The 22,025-nt window shown below is 34.5% G+C and overlaps 4 protein-coding genes across 5 annotated transcripts; 1 reads left to right on the top strand and 3 right to left on the bottom strand.

Moving 5' to 3' along the window:
* Nucleotides 1-5,528: 5,528 nt before the first annotated feature.
* Nucleotides 5,529-10,358, bottom strand: LOC147535088 (very-long-chain aldehyde decarbonylase GL1-4-like). Of its 2 annotated transcripts, none has more exons than XM_086646081.1 (10): nt 9,885-10,358; nt 9,179-9,402; nt 8,853-9,085; nt 8,289-8,508; nt 7,827-8,202; nt 7,494-7,601; nt 7,195-7,395; nt 6,599-6,697; nt 6,298-6,474; nt 5,529-5,977 (listed from the first exon to the last, which is right to left on the bottom strand). In XM_086646081.1, the coding sequence occupies exons 1-10, from the start codon at nt 9,942-9,944 to the stop codon at nt 5,813-5,815; spliced, it is 1,863 nt and encodes a 620-aa protein (XP_086502207.1). In that variant the 5' UTR covers nt 9,945-10,358; the 3' UTR covers nt 5,529-5,812. The 2 variants fall into 2 exon arrangements, with proteins under 2 accessions (XP_086502207.1, XP_086502206.1); XM_086646080.1 differs by having other exon boundaries at nt 7,195-7,391; nt 7,490-7,601; nt 9,885-10,240.
* A 1,261-nt stretch (nt 10,359-11,619) lies between these two features.
* Nucleotides 11,620-14,376, top strand: PHR1 (photolyase 1). The gene is made up of 9 exons (XM_086646082.1): nt 11,620-12,132; nt 12,236-12,579; nt 12,660-12,900; nt 13,014-13,171; nt 13,278-13,314; nt 13,421-13,479; nt 13,570-13,651; nt 13,799-13,870; nt 13,962-14,376. The coding sequence occupies exons 1-9, from the start codon at nt 11,767-11,769 to the stop codon at nt 14,130-14,132; spliced, it is 1,530 nt and encodes a 509-aa protein (XP_086502208.1). The 5' UTR covers nt 11,620-11,766; the 3' UTR covers nt 14,133-14,376.
* A 154-nt stretch (nt 14,377-14,530) lies between these two features.
* On the bottom strand, nt 14,531-17,041 carry LOC147535086 (SPFH/Band 7/PHB domain-containing membrane-associated protein family). Its single transcript, XM_086646083.1, has 5 exons — nt 16,637-17,041; nt 16,187-16,307; nt 15,999-16,090; nt 15,754-15,850; nt 14,531-15,118 (listed from the first exon to the last, which is right to left on the bottom strand). Exons 1-5 carry the CDS (start codon nt 16,829-16,831, stop codon nt 14,748-14,750), a joined length of 876 nt encoding a protein of 291 aa, XP_086502209.1. The 5' UTR covers nt 16,832-17,041; the 3' UTR covers nt 14,531-14,747.
* A 1,024-nt stretch (nt 17,042-18,065) lies between these two features.
* Nucleotides 18,066-21,892, bottom strand: LOC147535085 (DNA ligase-like protein). Its single transcript, XM_086646085.1, has 9 exons — nt 21,526-21,892; nt 21,346-21,435; nt 20,682-20,741; nt 20,544-20,583; nt 20,311-20,404; nt 19,912-19,971; nt 19,710-19,801; nt 19,349-19,591; nt 18,066-18,134 (listed from the first exon to the last, which is right to left on the bottom strand). Exons 1-8 carry the CDS (start codon nt 21,636-21,638, stop codon nt 19,505-19,507), a joined length of 636 nt encoding a protein of 211 aa, XP_086502211.1. The 5' UTR covers nt 21,639-21,892; the 3' UTR covers nt 18,066-18,134; nt 19,349-19,504.
* Nucleotides 21,893-22,025: the final 133 nt, after the last annotated feature.

Below are 22,025 nucleotides of genomic sequence, written 5' to 3'. Positions count from 1 at the left end.
AAAATCCCATGGGATATTCATAAAACCATACTACATAAAATCTCTTTGTATATTTTTAAGCTTAGTTTAAACCTTAATAATGTATATTTCATAAAGTCATACTACATAAAATCATACTACAGAAAAATAATGTATATTTTTTAAAACCTATAACACGTTTAAGTATTTTTAAAAAAAATATTAGACAACACTAATACAACCAATTTTATTTTTGTTTAATAATTTAGTTAAAGAAAAAATTGTGTCTAGTAAATAATTTTGGGAAGTTAAAGCATAATTGAATTTAGCAATCTAAGATTCAAAAAATTATTTGCTAGATAAAACCAATAAATCGATCTTTGGTGTTGTTTAACAATTTAATAAAAAATAAATGGTTGTGTCTAGCAAATAGCTTTATGAAGCAATTATGCAGCTTCGTTTAGCATTTGTCAATCTTTTAGCTAGTATCTATGGTGGGCCATTCTATTTTGATGAAAAATTACTCAATCAAACTATCAAAGTATTGGGGTTGGCTGAGCTTTCACCTAAAAGGAATGGCACCAAATTATTGGTGTTGATTGATATTATATTTGTCCAATGGAATGCAGCTAGAAATCTATTCCTACGTGTCAAAGATCTCTACAATTTAACTCGTCTAGGGTATGCAGTATATTTGTAATCATAAAATCTGATATATAATAAGAAAATATTTTAACAAAAAAAAATATATATACTGTATATAATAAGAGATGAGAGTATCTTTTTCAAAATATAGGTACCTTCCTCTTTAATGATTAAGATTATACTTTCTAAACTATCTTTTAAGATTAAGATTATAGCTATCCGCGTACACTGGACACAGATATAACCCTCCTTTATAGATATTTCATCACTTTCGTGTATTTACATAAATTTCTACATATTAGCTCCTTTGTACTAATTACCTGTACTTAACTTCTTGATGTTTTGGTCATGTGATGAGAGTTAGTGCACTAATTTGGATTAGTGAGGGTGTTAATGGCAAGGAAGGTCAACAAATTTAATGTGATGGAAGGAGGAGTAGCCTAGCTAGTAGGGGGTGTGGGTGAGCTGAGACTGAAAACAAACAAACAAACATAATAAAGTGGAGAAATGGACTGGACACGATTATCCCTTCCTCCCTCACTCCCTTTTCGGGACCCATTTCCGTACAAAATGATGTCACTACTCCAATTTCCTTTTTCCACTACATGACATCATCTTCGATTCCCACTAGTGGAAACGACTCTTCTGAGGGCGAATCCAACGTAGGGAGGGGGGGCTGGGGAACTTCGATTTTTGGAGGCTAACCCCAGCCCTCCAACCCGAGAGCCCTGGGCTGGGAGTCCCACCCTCCGGGCTCCCGTTTAAGAACCCGGGTTGGGGGGCTCCCAGCCTCCAAAATTAGCCATTGGGAGTTCGTTTCCAACGGCTAGTTGGGAACTCCCAACAGGAGATCAACCCCTTTTAATCGTTTTTTATTTTTTTCGAAAAAAATGAAATCTATTATTTTAATTTTTCAAAAATAAATTTAAAATGTAATTTTTTTTAAATAGGACTTCATTGATTGAAAAACTGAATACAAAATAACTTCCCCACAAACATCAAACCGAAATACTGAAAAACAAGTAAAATACGATAATAGTTCTGTTGGTCGTTGCCATCTTTAGTATTCCACAAGTGCTCTATAAGATCTGCCCTTAATTGTGTATGAACATCTTTGCTTCTAGTATGACTGTTGGACTATGGGAATGGCCAGTAAGCCCGTGCCATGAGGTCGGACAATTTTCCACTCCCAATGCATTCAATCTATACTCCCGAGCATTCTAGGAAATCCTTGTTTTTCGTCAAGTGCTAAAAGCCTACAAATATCAGATTCATTCGGAGACCTTAAGTAATGCGGGCCAAACACATTGACGATCGTTGATACAAATTCTCGTAGAGAATCTATTGAAGTCGTCTTTCCAAGTCGAAGATATTCGTCAATTGCATCTGCTTGTGTCCCATAAGCAAGCATTCTCATAGCCGCAGTTATCTTTTGATGCCGTGATAATCCTATTTCGCCGAAGCCGTCTTTCGATTGTTCAAAATAGGCATTATGAGCAACCAACGTATTGAGCATATGTAGAAATTAATCAACATTCATGCGATATCGATTTCGGAATGTATCAACATCATAAAGTGGATTCTCGACAAAATAGTCACGTATCAGTCATTCATGACCATCTTGTCTGTTACGATCTATCGTTCGATGACCCGAAACAAAACTAACATGATGGGAACGCGGTTGTTAATCCTGAATCTCTGCTAGATACATTTCATCATCTTCCCTATCCTGTAACTCTTGTTGAATGACCATATTTACTAACTCATGAGTATGATCCATTGAAGGGAGAGAGAAGATGTAAAGAATGTAGAAAGAAGATGTAGAGAATGTAGAACTAAGATGTAGAAAACTTAATAGATCAGTGGTTGTATTTATAGATGAACAAAAAGTTAAAAAAAAAATCTAATTGCAAACTCCCCCCAAGATTTTAAAATATGAAATTTAAACTCCTCCACAATTTTCGTAAAAATTTGAAATTCAAATTCCCTCCAAATTATTGGAAAAATTTTGAATTTTGAAATTTTAATTTTTAAAGTCCATAATTTCATGTTTAAAAATTGAAACACAAATCCCACACACGTACACCGCACATGTACATATTTTGGATTTGGAAGCCCCGATTGAGAGTCTGACGTTGGAATTGAGAAAAGTCCTTGGACTCCCATAATTCAAGGGCTCCCAAACTTGAGAGCCCGAGTCCCACGTTGGACCTTCCCTGAATAAGCACTATCTTAGAACATTCTAAAAGCGCACCCAATTTAGCTATAGGTATTTTAGACCTTCAAAAAGGTTTTATTGGCACCTTTAGAACTTTCCTCACTTGTGGGTAATGGGCCAGGTCGAACACCAAAAAAGGCTTTATGTATTGGGCCAGGTCAGATATCAGTCAAAGAAAAATAATATTCAAAATTACAAAAGTTAGTTGTTTAAGTCAAAATATTAGACATAAGAAGCTTTTTCAAATAGCTAAAACTCTTAAAATAAATAAATTATTATGTATAATTGTAATTTATGTGTGAAATAAAATCTATAATTATCAGTTAAGTTATCGTGTATTTTTTTAAAGGTCATTTTTAAATATATAAGCTTTACTGAAATCTAACATATAATGAAAAATTATACATATTTAATGTTTGAGCTAAATAATAACAAAGAAACATTTGTTTTTTTTTTTAAAAAAATTTATTTTGATTGAAATAATTAAAACCCCTTAAATTTAAATGCGTTGACATATATAGGATGTGATTAATAGTTTTAGGTTAAAATTTGTGATTAACTAAATTTACAGTCTTCCATCCAAACAGAACACTAGAAAAAATTAGACATAATATTTAATCACAAGTATAATAATAATCTTTATTTTAACCCTAAATTAATCATCACTATTATTTAGTTGAGTTATAATGGGTTATATAATTAGTTTAATAGGTTAAATCACACAAGATTTCTGTTTTAATAAAAAGAAAGTAACTAATTTTCAATATACAAATATTTGATTGGGATAATCACCTTTTATTTACTTCCAATGAAGACATAATCCTTCATTAAATCTTATTATATTCTCAACTATACATGTAACTAAGACTTTAATCATTTAGTGGTAATATTAAAAAAAAATAACTTTTTGACTTTATTTAAATAATTTAAAAGATTTATGAAGATCTACTTTAAATGGCCTTATACTAGTGGTGGTGGCTCACTAATCTAGAACCAATCAAATCTAATAAGTTTTCATACTTTTTCTTTTTAATTCGACCTCAATTTTATTATTAGTTGACACGTGTGAAACACGATGTACACGTGTGACATTGAGTGAAAAATAAGTATAGGGTAAGGGCCCTATTTTGCTCAAAATTATGTTAGGACAAAGTGGTGTCAGTGGGTAAAGGATCAAAATGATTTTATGCCTATTAATTTTTGGATTTATGTAATCACCTTCTATTCAAATGAAATTGTACGTATTATGTTGAGCAGATCAACTAGATTATCTGTAGGCAAGTTAATTATACAGTCGTCTAAACCAACCGATGGAATGCGATTATGATAGCTGTAATTTATTTTTCTAAATTTATCGAGATAATTATAAGTATTGTACGGTCATTGATGTTATTTTTATGACAAATTTAAATTTGTTCTACTCTCTCGATATATCAAACCAACAATATGTTTTTCAAAAAAAGAAAAACAACACTGTTTTTCTTTTTTTGAAAAACATGTAATAACGTTTTATAGCAGTTATGTGGTTATTCCATTATCCCATATATTATTGCAATACGATTTAGCGAATCTTTATAAAATCTAAAATATTCAATGTTACAATTTTATATTTTGAACAAAAATACATAAGACTGTGTATTTGTTATTCAATAAAAAGAAAAGAGACAATAATATTTGTTGTTCATAATTAGTGTTGATGATAACTTTGTAAATGAAATAAATATGTGATTCTTTCTTAATACAAATATATATTTAATTACAAACTAAATAAAAAATAAATGTTTTCTTTTGGTGAAAAAATAGTTGCTTGCTAAGTTAACTGGACATCTACTTACAAATCAAGAAGACGGATGCAGAAAAAAGTCTGAAACAAAGATTTTTATTAAAGGAGTTGAATTTATCAAATTTATGATAATTAAAATCACATTTTAGGGTAAAAATATATCATCTACCATCTACCAGGTTATGAATTGTCACCCAAATTACAATTGTTGAAACCACAAAATCAAGTGATTTTCTTTTTGCGAGTTTTAGTGGAATGAACCCGATAAAGCCTTATCTAATTATGGTTACTTGTCTTTCAGCATAATAATGATGTATGATATATAAGGACTAAAAAGAAAAAGATTAGATTTTATATACTTATCTTGATACTATCTTTGTGGATATAAAATCTCAATGATACGACTCGTCTTCTAGAAATACATTATGAAAGCATTAAGAGTGGTGCCTAATGATTTTGAACGATGAAATGAAAACCTAACTTAATAATGAAAACAAAGACAAACGAATATGCACTATATATATATATATATATATATATATATATATATAAAGATTGACACTTCTAGGAAGAAGAAGAAAATATACAAAAGTTGATCTCTATAAGTCGTGTTTTCTTATACTACGATAAATATAAAGTCGTACAAAAGAGTTAGGTAAACTCTATACTGTCCAAAGCATTTAACATGTTCTTAAAAAGTTCCATACACAGCAATCAAAATCTAAGTAGGGATTTTTGCCTCGTATTGTTATGTATTCTTGCAACCAAGTGGGTTGCACATAATTATGCATTACGTTTTTTTATCAAGATTTGTTGTTACACACAATATTGTTCTATGCGGAAAAAGAAATAGAACTAACCTTTTGGTCATGATCGTCTAGCCTTAGAAAAAGAAAAGAAAAAAGAAATTGAAGTACATAAAGGTGCATGAAAGTATTCTTGGACAAATTCTTCCATTGATTATTTAGGTTACAATACTACTACTACCTTATACATAACATCTCTAAACATAGTTTCTTCTCCCCCTGCTCTTTTAGTTTCATATATAGAGTATCTTGAGACATAGTTGTAAATAAAGTTCATAATTCACACACTCTCCTCTTTAGTACAACACAAAAAGAGATTATACAAATAGACAGATAGAGTAACAAACAAACAGAAGGAGAAATAGTCGACGATTGATATATATATATATTGATATAATATTATTAAGCACGGCGAACCACAGGAAGGAACCCATGACGAAGAGTTGCTTCCCATACTTTCTCTAAATCGAGAATTTTGTCTCCGCATTCGTGTGTGTCCCATCCTTCTTTAGCATGCACTATTCCTGCTACATGCCATGCGCTCATAACCCTTCTTGGCAACCAATTCTGTTACATATTCACATAGATGTATAATTAGTATACAACCCATAGTCCAAAGAGATAGTACTTATATTAGTCAGGCTAATATAGTGTGTTACTCCCGATAGTTCGACAATATTTTCAAATACACATACTAGTTGTTGTTACAAAAAATTCCTAGTTCTTCCGCCTCTGATCACTTAGGTTTGTACCCCGTAATTATAAATGTCATAAGGCCTTGTTATCGAGATGTGCGTAAACTGACTATCTGACTCCATATTACTATCATTAGTTTATGCTTGTAAGGAACAAAAAATAGCAGCATAATATTAGTAAGTGAGCCTAACCTCACAAGAATGGACATTTTCGAGGGCTTTGGGGATAACCAAGGCCGGTGTGGTGTAATAAACACAGTCTTTTCGAACCCTTTTTAGTGGAAACTGCGAGATTGGGATGAAATGTGTTCCTTCTGGTGCTTGCTTTTGTTCTTCTTCTGTCAAAGTTCCTGCATCTACCAACCATACCTGCAAAATTAATGACAACATTAAGAGCGGAACCGCAAAAAAAGGGTTGATATAGAGTTTAATAGTGAAATTATATAGGGATTATCATCAAGAAAACAAAGAAATTAGGAAGAAAAAGGTTTACCTTTTGAGTTTGACTACTTGTAAGGACCAAGTTGTTCCATAAATCTGTAGGAAGCTTTAGTTTAAGATTCTTATGATCATCACTTGACGACAATGCTACCTGTTTATACATTAAGTTCAAACATTAAGTACATAGAACAAGACCTGGAGACACTACTAGGTATGTTTTGAAAAATACATCAAGTGTTTGGTCTCTAGAGCTTGGACTATATGCTCGATTTCAAGCTTCGGGAGTTTCTCGGCCTTGTTGGTAGGCTCGCACACCCTGCTTGAGGAACAAGACTTGATGTCCCTTGGGCATGGGTCTATGCAACAAATGTAAGTATAATATGGATAGCTACTTAAGTTCTTAATTATGATGAACACCATTTTGTTATTTCCAAAAAATAATAAGTTTTGTATACTGGAGAGAACATACATGTTAACACTCAACCAAAACGAGCTTCATTGTGAATCTGTGAAGAGTAGATTCTAGCGTTTGCGAGAATATTCACAACACACCAAACTCATCTTTAATTTCTAGGTTATATATACCTTATGACATTTTTCCTATAAGAAAGAAAAAAAGATATTGAATGAGATTGGAAATATATGTACCTGTATTCCTTTTTTGCATAAAGCTTGAGCCACAGCACAAACAACCTTAGAAAGATTTCCTTTTAGAAGTACTTCTTTAGTATCTTGTGGGATGCTATTTAGCACCACAGCTGTTGCTAAAGTACTACCATCCACAATTTTAACATTGAGGTTTGGGTTCTTTTGGACATAAAGTTCCCCATTTCCATTCAATTCTTCTCCCTGTTGATTTGTTAATCACATTTGCTAATTAACATGTTTAATCAATAATCATACAGATTAAATTCACTGATATTTTAAGGGCTAGAAAATGTACTTGCCTGATTTAATAGACCTAGAGTCAAGACCTTAACACCTGCTTCCTCTGCTTTCATTATGGCTTTCTCAATCAAGCTATTGATTTTATCCTTTTGCCATGGCAAGAAGTACTGCAAAAAGATACAAAATATATAGATGGATATTAGGATCGTCCACTTATAATCAAGAATTTGAATTCGATCAGCATTTGTATCTGAAATATCTGAAAACTCGAATATCAAATGTTCCTTCAGGATGTCTTTTTTCTTTTTCATAAATAAAGTGTACTATTCGAGACGATAAGCATTTGTTTATATCTTTATTTGATATACTAGCAAAGATGATTAAAATCTTACTTGGAAAGTGTATCTTGGAATAGCCCATGTTTGCAATTTGAGTTCATTGAACAAATGCCTCTCCACAATAAAAGTAGAGTCACAAATCCAACTCAATAACATACATCCATAAGTTATTGGCCAAAACAACCACAAATACCATTTTGGAGCATAAGGACTCGACGCCAAGGAAGCAATAGCCGGCCGTAATTGATATATAGATTCAAGTGTTGTTGGGTGAGTCAAATGAACTACATTAGGCTTATTATCTCTTCCTTTCAATGAAGTTTCATATAATTTGTCTGATGAATTGTCCATTGTTCCATACATGTAATCGTAGACAGGCATGAAAAGTGACAAGTTTGTGCGAAACTGCGTATGGTGAAGAGAATGAAACCTATAAAAACAACACGCCCGTTACGATCTAGATCTTCGAATGTATTCTAATTAATAGATAACTTTTCGGGTTTATGTTATACTTACGATGGAGTATACATGATGTACTTGAGAAATGGGAAAACATCGAACATCCATTTCGGAACAAGTTCGAAATTGCAATGACCCATATTGTTCATAAAATCGACATACGTTATGTAGCCCAACATTACACCGAAGGAAGCTGTTCCGGTTAGAACTGGAACTACCATCGGTATCGAAAATAAAATGAAATATGATATATGTTCGGCAAATGGATGAACAACAGCTGCACCAAAACAAGAACATGAACCATTTAGAAAAAAAGATAGTAAAAGCAAAACAAAAGACATGGCACTTAGGTGGGTGTTCATTTTTGTCGAACTCAAACATAAAATTGGAGTTAAGATCTCAATTGACTCAGAATCAATTATCAAATTGTTCTTGACTAGTAAGTCAGACTCATTTTGTGTCTATTTTAGACCTGGCATAAAATAAGAGGACAGTGTCCAAAATCATATGTGGGTGACCAGAACAAGTCAGATTCATACAGGTCAGATACAAAATATATATAACAAACAAATATCACCAAATTAGACACCGAAAAAAAAGTGAAAAAGTTGAAATGTGTACATGTAATGGGTTCGGTGACGATGGAGGAGTGATGATGAGAATGGTAACGAGAGTAGAGGAAGTGGTGGTGCAATGCCCTGTGAAGCCAATAGTAGAGGAATTCGACCGGACCAGCATGAAGAAGAATCGCCATTATTACACCGTCGGTTCTCCATAATGGTAAATTAGATGCACCCCGAAGAATTAATATCGCCGGATAAAATAATAATCCGTTTAATATAATCAGATCATCCCTGTCAATATTCACTTCCCAACATTATTTTTAAAGTTCAAACCTCTTGATGAAAAAAATCGTAATGATAATAATAGATAAATAAAGTACTGACCAGTTTCTCTCTCGATCAACTTGTTCAAATTCAATACCCTTATCGAGTATTCTGTGCTTGCTTCGAGCTGTCTGGAAACGAGCTAATGTGATCCAGATTTGGCCATGAATCCACCTCCATAACAAGTATGGGAGTACCAGTAAACTTGTCATGTCCCTCTCATTTTCTTCCGTGGTCACATATGAATACACACTGTGTGCTATCCATGGTGCCAAAACTACGTACTATGAAAATCACACAGAAAAAGAAGAAAGTTATTGAGAATTCATAACAAAAGTACTCGTAGTACTAGAAAAATCATCATCACTTCTATCAACAACTTCTGGTTGGAGTGGTTACTAAGTTGGTTCACACGGTCACACCCTCTAGGTCAAGGGTTCGATACACATGATCATACCCTGTTAAGTATGCTAACCTTTCAAAAAAGCCAACAACCCTTGGTTGGAGTGGTAAGAGGTTTATTTTTCCACCTTAGAGGTCAAAGGTTCAGGCTGACAATTGAGTCATGGTCTCTCTTATAAAGAGACATATATGCCACCATTCTACCAAAGTGAGCTTCACTGAACTATGTCTAAATTATCGCTTAGGAATTGATGAAAAGAAGTTATCCAGTGGCCATATGTCACATGGACAAATATATATGAATATTGAGATCAAAGAAAAAGGAAGAAACTCTTGGAAGAAAATGTGGGTTTGATGTGAATACCTTATAGTTTCCAAGGTTCTTCCATGGCCATTCACTCAAGGGTCCTGGTTTGGAAGCCATTCTTCTTCTTCTTCTTCTTCTTCTTCTTCTTCTTCTTTGAAGATGATGAGTAGTTGATATTTGAAGCTAGCTAATTTGAAGATAACTTTTGAGGGGATACAATCATAGATATAAAGGAGGAAATTATAGTGTATAACCACCTTCATTAAATGACTGTTTTTTTTCTGATTTTAGGGGTCATTCAAGAAAAGCAGGTAGCTGCTTCTTTCTTCCATAATTTTTGTTGTTGGAACTTATAAATGCTTAAATCCATGATCAATGAACTAGGACACCAACACAAACAATTCACTCGCTCCGCGTAGAGTCGAGTCTAGTTGGGTAAGTAAAGAAGGGTCAACCAGATCGAACCAAATATCACTGAACTGAAACGATCGGTATCGGTTTTTAGTCTGAACCAGAACAAGCTAGCCGGCCAAATTGGCTTGGGTTTGAAGATCTTCGAACTGGTCAAACCGAACCTAACCCAATAAAATTGTGGTTAATTAGACACATTTTTGGGATGTGATTCTTTGTTACCTCTGAAGAATAATTTATGCACGATTGATGTAGATAAATATATTTTTTTTTCCTATCAAACTCAAGTTAACGGTTATAGTCATTTTAGAACATACAAATATACAATGTACGTACACAAATTTTGACAACATTAAGTCTTGAGTCGGCCGATGTAGTTCTGTCTTTGTAACATTACAGATCAGATTTGACTCCACAACAACCTGTACTAACGTTATAAATGGGGAGAGAGAGATCAAAACCACAAGTCCGAGATGAGCCACATCATCAATAATGGGGTTTGCAAACCCATTCTAATGTCGACGCGTGTACCATTTTAAGCCCTATGGCAAGACATATTGGCTTCAAACAACATTAATTATTTGGTTAAATATTTATACTGATTACCTAGCTTTAAAACAATCCAAATTCTAAAATTTCATACTCGTAAGTATACTTGGAGCAATCTGGAATGTTGATAGGGTAGGCGAGTCTTGAAATAGACTAATAAATGGAAGAAAAGGGTGCAGAGAAAGTTCATTAAATATGGTGATATAAAGGTTCACAACTAAATCCCTGTGGCAATGAATGAGATGGGCATGCTGGTATATGTTAACATCATTGTCTGTGCTATTCTAGGGTTCAAGAATGTCTTACTTGGAGGTGGACGACAGTTTTGTGAATAAACCTATTGCTTTATTTTCAAGATCAAATATCCGTAAAAGCAGTTTATTTTCAAGATTTATTTCGATGTCATAAGTTAACATGACTACATGAAGTTGTTTTTTGCCAAAAAGAGTTCTAACCGTGCTCAGATTACTCGATGATGACATATATCACATTATAATGTGATTCAACATTATTGCCCTCCATGTTCATAGATGTGTGTAGTTTAGTCATAATCGGTCATTTTGTTATGTCCGAATAAGATTTATCTTTTTCCGATTAAAGTGGCATCCGTTTATCTCTCTTGAGTTTACTTGGTGAGTCGTTCAGTCTGAATTGTTCGACACGAAAGACCTAAAACAACTCTTAATGGTAATTGAGATTAGATCAGACACCACAAATCAAACAAAAATAATAAAGAGTATATAAAGTGTTGTATGCGACTTTAAACGAAAAATAATAAGGTACAGGTTTACCCACGTAGCCTGATAAAATCAGCAAAAGACGTACATACCCCAGTCGACGTGTCACTTTTCCAACCGTCACATTTCAAAATCAACAACAAACCTCTTCCTCCTCTTTCCTTTCCTTTCTCTCTCTTCCTCCCCGGCGCTTCTTCAATCACAAACACTCTTCTTCTCTTTCTCTCTCTAACCCTAAGAATATGTCCCCTAAAATGTCCCCACCACCACCACCACCACCACCACCACCACCATCGTCGTCGACCGTCGTCCAACCAGGAAGAATTCGAATCCTGAAACAAGGATTACCACTCAAACCGTACGGTCAAAAATGTGGTGGGCCCGTCATCTACTGGATGTTCAGAGATCAACGGTTAAAAGATAACTGGGCTTTAATCCACGCCGTTGATCAAGCCAACAAAGCCAATGTACCCGTTGCTATTGCCTTCAACCTCTTCGATCAATTTTTAGGCGCCAAAGCTCGTCAGCTAGGGTTTATGTTGAAGGGTCTTCGTCATCTCCACCGCACTTTACCAGAATCCCTTCAAATCCCATTCTTCTTCTTCCAAGTAACTCTCTCTCTCTCTCTCTCTCTCTCTCTTTAACTTTTTCATTTCATTTTCAGTTAACTCGGCCGATCTGACTCAACGATTCACTGCCCTAATTGTTCAGGGAGAAGCAGTAGAAACAATCCCAAATTTTCTAAGTGAATGTGGAGCTTCACTTCTAGTTACTGATTTTTCTCCATTAAGGGAAGTTAGAAATTGGAAAGAAATAATCTGTAACCGAGTTGGCGAATCGGTTTCAGTTCATGAAGTTGATACTCACAATGTTGTACCAATTTGGGTTGCTTCAGATAAATTGGAGTATGGTGCAAGAACAATAAGAAACAAGATTCATAAATTACTACCTGAATATCTCATTGATTTTCCTCATCTTCAATCTCCAATCAAGAAATGGGTTGGCATTATTCCTCCATTAATAGATTGGGAGAATTTGATTGCTGATGTTTTAAGGTAATATAATCAAAACCCATTCCTCAGATTTTGATTGTTTTGAAGTTCAGAAATTTTAGTTTGAGTGACTAACAAAACAGGAAAGGAGCAGAAGTTCCAGAACTGGAGTGGATTGACCCTGGTGAAAATGCTGCCATGGAAGTTCTGTTAGGAAGCAAGAATGGGTTTTTATCGACGAGGTTAAAGAACTATAATTCCGATCGGAATAACCCATTGAAGCCCAGAGGGCTTTCAGGTCTTTCTCCGTACCTGCATTTTGGACAGATATCGGCACAACGATGTGCATTGGAAGCTCGGAAGCTTCGAAGTTTTCATGCTCAGGTTCGTAGATTATCATGGATTTCACTTATAAGTTTTCGTCTTAAACTTCTATAGAAATGGTATTTCTAATTGAGATTTACATGTCTGTCTGTTCGTATATCCAACTTATGAAGTCAGTGGATTCGTTCTTGGAAGAGTTGATTGTTCGAAGAGAACTCGCGGATAATTTTTGCTATTACCAGCCACACTATGACTCTATACAAGGGGCTTGGGAATGGGCTAGGAAAACTTTGACGGATCATTCCGCTGATAAACGAGAACATATTTATACGTGAGTTGAGTTTCTTCGATTCAAATCGAAGAATAATCATAAAGTTTTATGTTCATTATTGTTGGAAATTTGTTGTTTAGATTCTTAATGGTTTTTAAATGAGCAGGAAAGAGGAATTGGAGAAGGCAAAAACAGCTGATCCTGTAAGGAAAAAAGCTTCGAACAATTCTTCTTAAACCCTCATAACATAAACCATAATCACATCTTATTCGTGTTTAAATTCATTATATGTGTGCTATAAATTTTCAGCTCTGGAATGCATCTCAACTAGAGATGGTTCATTATGGAAAGATGCATGGATTCATGAGGTAATTTTGGATTAGATGTCATAACAGAACTAGACACTAGCAGTATTGTTAAAAGGATAATTATATCGATATGATTTTCTGTTTTTCCAGGATGTATTGGGCAAAAAAGATTTTGGAATGGACAAGAAGTCCAGAGGAAGCTCTGTCTATAGCTATCTATCTGAATGACAAGGTACTTTGTCTCTCTACCCGAAAACATATATACATTTCAACTCCTCTCTACTCCGAAACATGTAGATCTTTTGGTTAGGCGATCGAGGGGTCTCTGTTTTGGGGTTTCAAGAATTTCAAATTTTGATTTATGAAGATGAATTTGCAGTATGAAATAGATGGAAGGGATCCAAGTGGATATGTTGGTTGTATGTGGTCAATATGTGGAGTTCATGATCAGGTTTGTATTCACAATTCTTTGTCTCGCATTTATATAAATTTTATGAGCATGAATAGTTGGGCAGAATTTGATATTTCGCCTTGTTGTTTAGGGTTGGAAAGAACGACCTGTGTTTGGAAAGATACGGTATATGAACTATGCAGGATGCAAAAGGAAGTTTGATGTTGATGGTTACATTGCCTATGTTAAGAGGCTAGTAGGCGTAACGAAGAAGAGGAAAGCTGAAACAATTGATGGTTATTTGGTGTCCAAGAGACCTTAAAGTTTAACTAGACAGGGAAACTAAAATCGATAAAAGAAAATCATAGTGACTGACGATAATTAGCATCGATGATCAAGAAGAAACAGTTAATGGCACACTGTTAATTTCCTTTTGACATTTTCGGAAAGTTGTAGGTCTTGTTAGTATACATGTTTTAATATTCTACACTATATCACACTACCGTAAGATTGTAGTTCATACATTACATTTTTCTTCACCAAATTTAATGAATGAACTAAGTATTCGGATTTGATGCTGCAATTTAGACCTAAAATTGGAGGAGGCAATTAGCTCCCGATCCGACTCTAATCTCTAGGGCTTGATTGATTCATGCTAACCTAATGAACGGATTCAAAGCAATTCAGATCCATAAGTACAATTAAAGTGCATGGGTGAAATGAGGAAAGTCACTTATATTTACATTTCATGTAACTTGTGGATATATGAAATGATCCGAGACATTTATATCCTCATATACTGAATACCAATTCTAGATATAGAAAACTCCGGACACTTGATGCTGACTTTTTAGTTGTTACTGATATAAAAAGGGGAAAACGATTCAGATAAATCGGAAAGGAAGAACTTTCCTAATGTTCGGAAAGACCATAGTCATCAATCATTATGTACCTCAGCAGCCGATGCCTCCATCATGCCATTCCGTATCTGATCGCCAATATCTCTGACGTGTCCAGGCCCATGAGGTATAAAGACTGTAGTGTTCTTAGACGAGTTCCCAAGATCTTTGATCGTATCGAAGTACTGAGTTATCATTATCAGATCCATCACCTCCTTTGCTGACGTGCCTGAGACCTTGTGAGAAAAGTTTAAGATGTTTTCTCTCAAACCGTCTGTGATTGCTTGCCTTTGTCTGGCTACCCCAACCCCACCGAGGTACTTTGCCTCTGCTTCAGCTTCGGCTTTCTTCACCAGGAGAATTTTATCAGCTTCCCCTCTGTAAACACTAGCTAGCTGAAGTCTTTGTGCTACAACACGATATCACAGTAATTCAATTCCAACGTCTTTAGAGAGATTAAATAACCAGATGACATCTCTCAATCAAGAAATGAGTTAAGGAAAAGCTTCTTCACTAAAAGAAATCAGATACAGAATTACTGATAGTGGACCTAACGACTCGTTAGCATTTGGGTCACGTTTGGTGTATGGCAATGGAATTCGGTCACTAGGAATCACATTTCAAAATTGTGTTTGGTACACGGGAAAGGAAAAGAAATTACATTCCGAGTAACGGAGGAATCCAAAAGCAAGGGGGGGATGGATTTGCAGTTCTCTTTTCCTTAGAATCGTCAATAAAATAATCCACAGACAGCTCATCCTATTCCTAACCAAACTAAACAATAAACAAGGTGTTGCTATTACTAGGTATCACATAATGGGTTGCTATTCTTAGTAATCGTACACCATTATTGCTCGCCAAACATGGCGTTGATGTTAGAGGTTCCGATTCTGCATATTCTAGAGTAATGGCTCAACGAACTAATATAAATTTATGTCCGACTGATGACTTGTATATGGTTAAACTATCAAGTAAAAAAACATCCATTCTTGAGCCACTACCACAATAATCTTAAAGTATAAGCAGAAACAAAAAGGTATTCACCTGCATTAATCTCGTTCATTGCTTTACGAACTGCGGGATCAGGAATAATGTCAACCATCAGTATTTGTTCAATGCTATATCCATATGCACCCATTACCTAATCCACAATTTCAACATGTTAATATGTTACTGAATCACACAAACTGTGGAAACACAGAATTAGTGGAAACAAATAACATCGACTAAAAGAAGAGATCAAACATGAAAAACAAATATATTTCTAAAACTCTGATAGATCAACCAACCTTTTCGAGTTCCTCTGACACAGCTTGAGCAACATCACCCTTTTGTTCGAAGAGATCATCCAAAGTCATTCTTGGAACATGAGCTCGAACAACTAAGATGAAGAGAAGTAAGAATCGTAAGGACAAGATAACCAAATTACTGAACTACATAAAGAGGTTGAGAAGAATAAAAAAAAGGAGAAGCTTACCATCAAATACATAGGCTTGAATCTGTACTTTAGGGTTTTGTAACTCATAGAAAGCATCATCAGCATTTTCTTTGACTACCCGATACTGAATCGAACAAAGCAAACGCACAAAAACGTTGTCCTGTAGATGTAAAAACATAATATACCCATTGATTATCCATAACTAAAGAGTCAACAAATCAAGAATTATACTAGTAATCCATGGTAAGAACATAAAAGGAATCTTCATCATCATAAACCTCACAAACATAATTATCAGTAGATTGGATTCAATTATCTTGTAAAAGAAATGGGGATCTTGATTCAATTACGTTAAATTGATCAGTAACTTATGCAATTCAAGAATATATATGAAACAGATCACACAGGTATGAATAATAATGATGAAATCGTAATCTAAACCCAGAATTGAATATCAATTATGGAAAGAGGGAGAGAAAGAAAGGGAACCTTGGTTTTTGTTTCAATTTCGACATCGACGGAGGAGATCCTAGTGGAAAGAATACCAGAAAGCCATTCACCACCCAAAGGGTTGAAAAAATGGAGACCAGGGTTTGCTAATCTGTCGAAACGACCCCATTTCTCCACCACACCTATACTTGCTTGCCCAATACAACCACACGCTATACAGTTCGTATTTCCCATTCTCTTTCTCTTTCTCTTTCTCTCTCTCTAGTCTTCTGTGATTTCTTAAGAAGAAGAGAGTATCAAATAAGAGAAGGCGGTGGCCCGGTTGTATTAAATAGAGAAGACGATATATACACAAACGGGAAAAGGTCGTCCTTATCGTTCATACAACCAACTACCTTTCCATTTTGGGTGGGAATTGGTCCAAAATATCCCTACTATGGTCTCAGTCGGCTACTATAATATTTTGGTGCATATTAGGTTACTGGGTCAGTGGCCCGGCCAAACTTCAAGTTTTTAATGTTCATCTCTCTGTATCTGACTATCGGATTGGGTCCATTTGGTTTCGCGTTGGTCGGGTAGTAGGAAAAGATTTCAACCATGAGATTTCCAGAAAAATACATTTATTTGTTTGTGTACGCGTTCAGGTAAATAACAATTGGTCTAACGGCCCAATCACACGGTCAGAGATCCCTCTCCTGTCACAAGTGTAATTAAATATCTTGAGGGTCGGGTAGCCCTACAGGTAGTCGATTCGGTTAGATTCAACTCAGTAAAGAGTATTTCGTCCATTTTCCATTATCTAATTCCACTGGCATACAACTACTTGGGTTGTGAACTCCCTCTTTTAGCATCTTAGATTTTATGAAAATTTGTGTTATTATTTATAGAGTAAAAGTATAAGGTGAGATATGTTTTCCCTTGAAAACGAAACGCTAAATTAAGCATAACAATTAAAGTCTAAGATGCTAAAAGAGAGTTGAATTCAAAATCTTTGAAGATATTAACCTAGGATGGTCTCTGCTTTGATGTATTTTTCCAGAGAATACTGCTCTTGAAACTGATTGAATCCTTCATCTCAACTTTAGCTGACTTTTTCGGTCTATTAAGAGAGTTTGTTTTTCTTTCTATAAGATAGTTGAATTTTTCTCCAACACTTTTCTAAAATTGTATTTACGAAAAGATATAGCCACGGTAAAAATAACAGGAAAGGGAGAAAGCAAGAAAAATATATCGAGCATTCGATCCTTGATTGTTTTACTATCGAGAAAGATAGAGTTGATAGTAAAATCGAAGGTTGAAGTAGTCGAAATCGGGTTTGAATGCATATTAGCTAGGAGTGACATAAGATTTATCGACTATATATCACATATTTAGTGGGGAGCAATACCCGCCCGTTATTATCAGTGGTATATGTCAACATTATATCATAACATCGAAAACATAACTAGTCTATTATAACAGGAAGATGGATATGAATTGAGTAGAAACCATATATTTGCAATAACAGAAATACAAAGTTGAGTTTTTGGATTCTTCACTTAGGTGCTGTTTGTTTTTTCTTATTGAGGCTGAATCTGAAAACTGAATCTGAAAAATCTGAAACTGAAAAATCTGAATCTGAAAAAATGTAAAATAATGTGTTTGTTTTATTTATATGAACTCATAGATCTGAATTTAAAAATTTACTTTTATACCCTTACCCTCTATGTAAAGAAATTATTTATACCCAACCATTATTCAACCCCTCTCCCAATCCCAAACCCTAATTTTTTCTTCCAAGCCCTAGTAGCCGCCTCTCTCTCCCAAGTTCCAAACACAAACCCTAGAATCCATTTTTAGATGAAGGAGGACTATCAAAGGAATTGAATGGAGTTGGTAATATACCTGATCCGGAATGAAAAGTTCTGCAATTTATCTGCCTAAACCCACTTGAGGAAGAAGATGAAGGAGAACCAAACCTATCAGAACCATGATGAGATCTTTTGCTGTAATACTGGTTTTGATGGTGATGTTGAGCAACAACAAGCGTCTCCATTTCTCAAATGAAAAAGTTCAGATGCAGGATTTAAACAGTAAAGTTCCTTCCTTTTCACAAAAATCTCCTTCACTTCTTATGATCTGAAGCTTATTGAGCCTAGAAACTCGACTGAAATGTCACTAAAACTGTAAAACCTAGATTAGAAAGACAAGATCCAAAGAGGATGATGGATTCAAATCTCTATCAAAGAAGAAAACCCTAATTGATAGTTTCGCCGTCGACTGAAAGGAGAGTAAGAACTCAAAAGAGAATCACCAAAATGATGAGGAAAACCAGGAGAATCAGTTAGTAAAGATAAATGTGTTTTTGTGATTTTGAGTTTGTTGTGATTTTGTGGTGGTGGTGGTGCTTTTTCTCTGGTGGCGGTGGTACTTTTCTGGTGGTGGCGGTGGTGGTGGTGGTGGCTTTGTGTTTTGGTAGTGGTGGTTTGGGTGGTTGTGGACGGTGGTGCTTTTGTTTGGGTCAGTGGACATTAAAATATTTTTATAAATTCGAGGGGTATAACCGACATTTTCTACTTTTCAGCAGTTGGACCCCTATTTCAGACTTGATTTGAAGTCTGAAATATGTGGCCTCTATTTCAGCCAATTCAGACCAAGTCCCAATTCAGATAAGATTTTCAGATTTTCTTTGATTAAAAAACAAACGTCTGAAATCTGAATTGACACTCAATTCAGATTTCAGATCTGAAAAAAAGAAAAAACAAACAGCACCTTACTGGGAGAAAATGTGAAAACTAATCTGAATTCCTTGAGTTAATAGAATCAAGCTATATTGATTGTTGTGATGAAGTTGAAGGAAGAGAAAACCTTTTCAATTTCGTGTTGAAAAGGTCGAAAGCGTTACATTACTCCTGTCCAAAAGTAAAGTCATTCATCAGTTGGGAAATCTTCATCTGAAGCACCTTCCAGAAATGATCCTAGAGATTTCCTCAAAATACTGAAACACTTCTCATCCTGCATTGTCAAAATGATTTCAAGATTTAAATATCTGCTTTCTATATAAATATATACAGTATGAGAGAAAAAAATGAATTCAACATCTTTGAAAGAGTTATGAGGAAATCAATTTTACCTGTTTCTTCTTCTTTAAAGAATCCTCAGCTGCAGAAATTTTATCTGCACAGGTTTTCTCTAATTCTGATAACATACTCTTCTCTCTCTTCCCTGGAGAGTAATATAGTAACCAAAATCAAGTCAGTAAAGTATGTTAGAGTAAAATCCATAGAAGAAGGAAGCAAGAAAAAGTTCATTTATGAAAACATATTGTTGCTTACTCTGTTGTTCGTAACGATTGAACAGCTTTTCCTTTTCGTCGTCGAATTTTGAAAATATATCTGCAAAAACCCAAAATCAGAATACAACTTGTAATCTGTAAAACAGATCAGAATGGTCTCAAATCTTGGCTCTCAATCAAAAAACATTACTTTACAAATTTAAGCAACACTTGGTAGTTGGTCTGGTCTTCTAAGTTGGAACTTAAAACTGGATAATATAAGTTGGTCCTTATACAAGTATATAACATTGTTGGGCAAAAAAATGTGTAATGGGTTGTTCAACTACTGAAGAGTTTCGACACCCGATAAATGAAAACCTAACATCTCAGGTTCTAGCAATAACGAAGATTCAAAATTTCATAAAGTTGTACAATGTAGTTGAACTTATAGCAGAATTACCTTTAAAAGTCTGTAAATGTGCTGCTTTGTCCTTAGAAAATTTCTCATAAGCTGCCTGGAACTTGGCAATCTCATCTTTCAAAGTAGATTCACACTGCAATTATATTATCCATCGTAACAAAATTTCCAAGATTTACTCTACTAGTAACTTGTAATCTATACTTTTACTTTTATATATCTAATTCAACCATTGATTCCTGAATAATATGTCACTACTTTAAAAGTTTATATACCTCTTTGGAGCTCTTTGAAAGAGCCTTGACAAAATTCTGCCTGTAAAGTGATGACAAGAATGAGCAAAATCAATCTAAACTATGGAGAATCAATGCATAAACGGACTCGAAAAGTTGATAAGTGATTATCGATCTAACCGTTCTTTCTCGAGTTTTGATTTTGCATCATCAAACATTGATTTGACATCTGAAGCTACACTGTAATGGAACAACTCATCTATAAGCATTGTGTTGCTTGTCGATTTTGGTAAATGAAGCAAATTATAGGGATAAAGGGAAAATACAAGGGAAAACCTAGACCAAGTTTAACCAAGCATTCAAATAATGATTCTATGAAGTGAAGTACAAATTAAAGAAAATCAAGATCATAAATATTCATTATCAATCATATCACGATAGAATTAAACTTCAAACTCGCCTGGAAAGCAAGTAATTGGATCATAATGTAGCAATAATAAATCATTTGGGGGAGAAATGATTCACTGAAATTCAGCAAGAAAAAACTAAAAAAAAAATCATCATCATCATATCGGACAAATTCTTCAGAAGAATTTCAGATCTAACTGAATCTTAGTTTCAAATTAATAACCAATTTCGACAATAAGACAATCATCTGAGATCTAAACAGAAACAAAAGATCATGAAGTATAAGCTAAAGAGACAAATCAGATCAATAATCACAACATTCTTCAGAAAAAAGTTCAGATCTGAATTAATTCGTTCTCCAAGTTCAAACAATCTCATCTCAGATTAGATCACGAAGGTTATCAGAAGAGATATAAAGAAACAGAAACAATTTTACCTTGAAATCGTCTCTTCGTTCTTCTTTTGTCCATCTTTATGTGCCTTTTCTCTGATCTGTTGAAGCGCTGAGATTATACCTTTGAGATCACTGTGCAATTCACAAGATCAGTACAATTTTAATCACAGATCTTCAAAAAAACTGAGTAATCGGAAGTTGAAAGCACTGAGAAAACAAAACCTAGTAAGATCAGGATCAAAATCTTCATCTTCTCGTTTTCTTTTCTCTGAAATTGAAGCTTCTTGAACTTTTCCACGTCTCTTGCTACTACTACTTACTTTCACTTCCGACATCAAGAACTTCACAAAAATCAATCGAAAAAGACTTTCAGGATTCGATCAAATCGACCTTTCTTCAGATGAAGATCTTAATTCTGGCGCTCGCTTAGAATGGTTTTGAATTTAAAATATACCGATCTAAACTCTTTATATATTGTGTTTCCCGCTACTTCTTGTTTGGATAAATAAGTTATTTTGCTTCGTAACATACATACACTTTGTTTACACCACCAGTAAGCCCTAGCTCCTAAGTAGTTTAATTAAAATTTGTTAACTAGAGAGAAATGAGTAGTTGAAGTTTTATAGCATCACATCTCCAAGAAGGAAGGCCTTGGGTTCCATTTCAATTGACTTTAAACATTATTTTGAGATAGTAATTCGGCCCTTTCAATATAACGATAG

This window comes from Eschscholzia californica, unplaced genomic scaffold (assembly GCF_041429995.1).
Source record: "Eschscholzia californica isolate CP2 unplaced genomic scaffold, dmEscCali1.0.p SCAF_6, whole genome shotgun sequence".
In the NCBI taxonomy this organism is placed as follows: Eukaryota; Viridiplantae; Streptophyta; class Magnoliopsida; order Ranunculales; family Papaveraceae; genus Eschscholzia; species Eschscholzia californica.
Note: the sequence above shows the minus strand (reverse complement) of the source record. Positions and strands in the feature narration are given on the sequence as shown.